The following is a 6,293-nucleotide window of genomic DNA, read 5'->3' as shown; positions in this document are numbered from 1 at the left end:
ATTCGACAAAGTACGGGATAGTTCTAGAAAGTAGAGGGCGTGAGAATAGTCACGTGATCTCGATGACGCAACAGTATTTTAGGTAAGCTGTGTCACGTTCATTTATAGGCTTTCCTTTTCCAATGGTTTTGTTTAGTGAACTATTTTTAGCTCAATCATACAGTTTATTATCATTACACTTTATGTGTCCAGGTGGGTAGTTTTCATTGCATCTCTAAGTTTTGTCAATACAACAATGTGCTTTTATAGTGTAATTCTTTTATTGCAATAATACATTTTGTCGTCTTTGTTACTCATATTGGGTTTCCAATTTTAACTTCACTATAATAACTGTTTCGGAGTAGGTACTGACGACGCATGCACAATTGGGACAAATGTTATTGTCCATAACATTTAGGTGCAAACACCTATGGAAGACTTTTCTATAAAACACAGCATTCAAAGCACTATAACTAATGATATGTAAAATAGTGTTTATCAGAGCACATGTCTCCAATACTCATAATGAGCCATCCTTAACTTGTCCCAAGCAGCTAATATGTAGTGATCTCCATTAAGTCAAGATAATAACAAACACGCACAGGTGGTTACAACGATGTAAAGCTTGTTGATTCACAATTTATTTTGTACATTATAGATAATGTACAGAACAGTAGACGAACATGACATACATAAAGTTTTTATTTAATTATTTCGAGCTTTAAGTGACTTAGTTGTCATACACCAACAAATCAACAACTGTCAAAATATGATATGGTTTATTGGTCTTTTATTTTCACCAAGCAGAGACACGATATTCAATGTAGTTGTAGCTTTAAAATCTCATTTTCACAACTCTAGGTTTATGACTTTAGTAATACACTACTTCAAGTAGTTTCTTTCGTTCTTTACAGAGTGAACTGCTCAGATGCTCTTTTTCATCACTAAATTATCACTCCTACTAAATTATCATTTGTTGTTGTTCTTTGTTTTCTTCCCGTTTTAGTGTTCTATTTCTTTAACTGTTATGGTGTTTACCATAATTAAAATACATATTTAATTTAGAAGTTTCTTTACCATAATTATTTATATGGTCACTCGACTACCTGTCAAGTCATTACCATGTAACTATTAAGTCTCTGCTTGTTTGTTAATTTCCCGTAGAAATTCTTTCCGAGAAACTTCAGCGATACAAGTCCTTTATTAAATAAAACTAGTTTATTCTTTCTCGATACAACTTTGCAATACAAAGATTTTTCACAGTCACTTTAAAGTGAACTACTTTTATAAACACACGCTATAATTCACAACGATTCACGCACTTTACTTATGGTTCCTACTGCTCGCTTGACTCAATTATCTATCTCTATATCTGTACATTTCTGCTTTATTTGCCTGGTACCGACTAGAATTGCCAGGACAATTCATGATCCATCTAGATTCTAGAATCTCATCACGTGTTACCAGCGTCACGTGACTTCCGCTGTCGTATCATAGCAAAGATACATCCTTATGTGTCAAATTAGGCCTAACATCTACGGAAACAAATCCTGAGACTGAGTCAGACTTAAATAAACGTTATCAGAAGTACATTCACAAAGTACCCTGGGATAAATATATTCACCAGTGGCTGACTTACTAGAAATAGACAGTATCTCCTGCAATAAGAAAGACTGAGTAGCCCCAGTATCCCGAATAATTTTAATAGACATGGGATTAGACTTATCCTTACTAACGTACACAAAACCCTCTGACACAAATGGTAGAAGTTCTTTTCTCACTGGTTCAGGCTCACAGTCACGTATGCGATGAAATAAGAGCATTAAGGTGACCTTTTTAGTCTTTGCTTTCAGAGTCCAACATTCAGAAATTACGTGACCCTTACTCTTACAATGACAAATAAGAGAACTATAACCTAACTGACTGGACTTCATACCTGTTCTTGATTGGAGACTTCGACCAGATTTAGGAACAAAGGGGAACTTGGGATCACTACCTGAATGACCATTGGAATTACTACTACCTCCATTTCTATGAGGGGAGAATCAAAGTGTTTGGTCTTATTGAATCTAACAATGAGAGTTAAGGCAAAATCATCAGCCAATGTGACAGCCTGTTGCAAAGTTACTACTTTCCTCTCATCAAGATAAGTCTTGACGTTATCTTTAACACACGTTTTACATTTTTCCACCAAAATCAATTGTTTCAGACTTTCAAAATTGTCATTCACCTTTTTACATGTGCTCCGCCTTCCCAAATAAACTTCTTATTGGTGAATTCCACATGGGTTTGGTTGATGTGTTGTTGATAATCACGAAATTCTTACCTGTATGCTTCAAGAACAAGTTCATAGGCTTTGAAAATGACTGATTTCTGATCATATTTCGTACAATCGTCAATCGAGAGTGCACTATAAGCTTTTTTAGCTTTGCCTCTAATGACACTTTGCAATAAAATTGGCCAGAAACTGTCGGGCCATTTTAAATTGGGGTTACTTTCTCGAAATGTTGAAGATATTTGTCTACCTGGTGTTCATTGAATGGTGGTTCATTTTAACATGATGACTATGGTCAAATTTTAGTGATGATTTTATTCTAGAACTCTTAGTTTATAATTTCAAGCTCTTTTATAGTTCAATCCTTTCTTCCTTTTAAAATTCTAACTTTCTTACTTCCATTTCTCTTTCTAACCTCGATGATTCTAATTCTCTTTGCCCTTCCTCTCTTTCTCATTCCAGTTCATTTAACTTCAAATTATATTTGAAACGTTTGGATGCAGGATCCTCTTTTTCAAGATATTTTTCCCAACACATTCTCCTCCATTATGTCATCATCTACGAGTCTATCCACAATCAAGAATCTAAGCTTCTCTTTTTTCATCGACTGTTTGAAATCTATTTCTAATTGTTCACACGCCTCCAATAACTCGGTCTTTTTCATAGAGTCGAGAACTTCTCCTGGAGGTTTTTCTAATTTCAACTATTCAGTCACCCTCCCCTATTTGTGGCCTGTAAATAATGCCGCTCAATTTAAACACTTTTCTTTTTAGAACAGAGCCAGGACGAGCCCCCAATTTATTACATATGGAATTCGCCGACGTTCCTAATGACACTCACGTATTAATAACACAGGCGACGTTTGATTAAAATTTAATAGTCAAAATTTACACATAAAACAAACGCCAAAACAACATCTTACACAATATTTTTACCACAACCAACACATTTCAAAATTTGTAACCCACATATATGTATAGGCGCAGTATACGCTTCACTTAGTTTTTGCTAATTGATGATTGGCCAATCACAGTAAAAAACAAACAAACAAATACGCATCACTAAGTTGTAATGGGAGTAAGGAAGTAAATCGTATATATATGTAACATTACTAAGTTAGAAAGGGTTAAGGAAGCCAAAAAACACCTAACAATAATGTAATCCAGAGATCTGTATTTCGTTACAATACAGTGTGTTAGATTATACTGTAGTAATGAAACTTTATTGATATAGAAAATAAACACCCAAATTAAGAGTAATTTTAATTTCATTTAATTAACTAATCTAATTGTGTTAAAGTTACATTACTGAAATTTTACTCAGTTCTTATTGTTTTTACCCTTGCTATAACATTATTGTTTAATAAGCTGGAATTGTTTCATCTTAAATTTATGATTACAAAAATATTTCTTCAACGAGATTTTTCAGATCTGTTTCAATCAGTTTTGTTTTCGCCTCTTTTTTATTGTTACTACAAGATACTTACACCTGTGTTACAAAACACTTTTTATCAGTATATTTAATCGTTGCTACCATTAAATTTTACAGTAGGCTTGTTTTTTGTTGTTTTTTTCATAATATCAAAAATAGAGTCTTCTCGTTTAAATTTGTTTTCATCGATATGTTCTATAAGTAACAACATACACATTTTAATCTTAAAATTAACCTCTTTTATGTTCTTTCAGGTCATGGGAGCATGTTGCGAAAATGTAGTTGGGTATGTACCTATTCCAGTTGGAGTTGCTGGTCCTCTAGTACTGGATGGAAAACACTACCAAGTTCCTATGGCAACGACGGAAGGATGTTTAGTAGCTAGTGCTAACAGAGGCTGTAGAGCACTGTTTGTATGTGCGAATTTGAAATGTATATTTTTAAGCTAGAAACGTCTATTTTGTAAATCTGAAAATATCTCCTTTTCATATCTTATACTTGAAATTCTTCATACCCACAAAACATTTACATGTGATGTAAAGCTTTTGATTTTTAACACAAATGTCGCATTCTATAGAGATGTGGATATATTATGTAAATTAATTTCTAACACTATTTCAACGTTATTTAAGTAAACTTTGCAATAATAATCCATGGATTTAAATTATCACATTGTTTTCGAGCGGATCTCCTTCCCTTTAACTTAACAATAAGAATTGGCATGCAGTAATTTTGTATAATATTTTTGCAGTATTAGTTTCTTGAAATTTGAGGAAGGTTTATAAGAGCATTCATCAAAGTCAAACGAACATATTGTTTTTGAATGGATCGGATTCCTTCTAACTTTTATATTGATATGTGGTATTTATATAATCATCCCGTGGTATAGTTTTTACAGCATGTCATCTCAAAAGTTATTAATAGTCAGTGACATGTCAGTTGGAAGTTCAGTATCGTTTATGTTTACTGAGTAATTACATCTGAATTTAGACGTTTTTTCACTAGGTGTGTTGATAGCTACGTTTCTTTCTTTTTGAGTTTCAGGCCGAGCTTATTGTAATGGTTAGCATGCCAGACTGTGGATCTTAGGGTCTAAGATTTGTGTACCTTTTTCGCATAAATTCGCCCTCCACACTGTGGGGCCGTGAATATATTATTAGGGTGATGGACAAATCACACTATTCGATTAGAGAAGCCCAACAGTTGGCAATGGACATTGTTCATTAGCTACCTTCTTTATAATCTATCATTTCAAAATAAGGATGGCTAACGCAGATACCCCTTACGTAACTTTTGCGAATATCTGATAATAACGATCTTTCAATATCATAAAACATTCACATATGCTTTTTATATTAGGCGGAAGGTTATGATGGCCAATTACGAGAATTTCGGACAAACTCGAATTATTTTTTTATATTTGTCTGTTGCTAAACACAAAGATACAGAATGGGATATCTGTGCTCTGCCTACCATGAGTATCTAAACCATAATTTTAGTGTTATAAGCCTTCAGGCTTCACCCTGAGCCACTGAGGGGCTAACTCAAATAAATTCAAAAATTTAGGGTAAAAACAGATAAAACTTTTTGCTTCTATTTGTTGTGAAACTTGGTCATGGTAATGATATTTGGTCCTACATATTTATGAAGGTCAAGTCTACTACTAGCATATATAAATGAATATAATAAAATAAAAAACGATTGACACAGTCATGTTTCATCGTAATGCATTTTATAACCAGGAATTGCTGTAATTATATAAGACACGAGACACAATTTAAAATGACAAAACACCAATTATAATAACTAGAATTTGTTATTTACTACCATACAATGACTAGTATTTATGATGTGCTTCACTAAATTATAAATATTCTAATAAAAATGAATTAAAAATACAGCAAGTCATTGACGTTGTCATGAAAGATATGTTTCAAAATTTGATTGTACGATTCAAATGCAGTAAGAAATAATAAGCATCAATTGATTAGAAACAGAATGAGATTTAAATAAGCATCCTTTTCAGAATGATAATGGTAAAAGTATGTGAGGTAAATTACTGGCTATAATACTTACCTCGCTGAAATAATGGATACTTTGTGCTATAAAAACTGACATGTGTAACAGCGTTATAATCGAAACACCAGGTGTGTTAAAATACTCCAGAACTATAGAAACACTGTCGTCCTAAAGTAACACTATCCTTAGTAAGATATTATAATAATAACACCATATGCCCTTAGCAGCACCATCAGTCTTTGTAACACATATGTAAGTGAAAAGCATAAAGTAACATGTATAAAATGAAATATTTTGTCAAGAACTCAAAATCCTCAAAGACTGCACCAGCTGTAATAGGCGGGCCATGTAGGCTAGTCATTGTAGCTTCGACTTTACTGCCAGTCACACTTAATTGATATTTAGTTGAAGAATGCAGTGGCGAGTGGAGCACACAAGTCAATAACTCGATGAAGTTTATGGTTAGAATAAAGAATTTGACTCTGAGACTAAAATTCAAACACAAAAACACTTTTAATACTATATCAATATATTCTATTACGTTCAGGCTTTCCAAAGTATCTTAGAACAAATCAATATCAAAATTATA

At 33.1% G+C, this 6,293-nt stretch overlaps 1 protein-coding gene across 1 annotated transcript in view; it reads left to right on the top strand.

Moving 5' to 3' along the window:
• Positions 1 to 6,293, top strand: part of LOC106472382 (3-hydroxy-3-methylglutaryl-coenzyme A reductase-like) — a 62,578-nt gene that overhangs the window by 43,715 nt on the left and 12,570 nt on the right. The window contains exon 12 of the mRNA XM_013933025.2: positions 3,940 to 4,098. Within this exon, the coding sequence (XP_013788479.2) occupies positions 3,940 to 4,098 (159 nt within the window). The remainder of the gene's footprint in view (positions 1 to 3,939; positions 4,099 to 6,293) is intronic.

The sequence above is a fragment of the Limulus polyphemus genome, unplaced genomic scaffold (assembly GCF_000517525.1).
Source record: "Limulus polyphemus unplaced genomic scaffold, Limulus_polyphemus-2.1.2 Scaffold5287, whole genome shotgun sequence".
NCBI classification, from domain to species: domain Eukaryota; kingdom Metazoa; phylum Arthropoda; class Merostomata; order Xiphosura; family Limulidae; genus Limulus; species Limulus polyphemus.
Note: the sequence above shows the minus strand (reverse complement) of the source record. Positions and strands in the feature narration are given on the sequence as shown.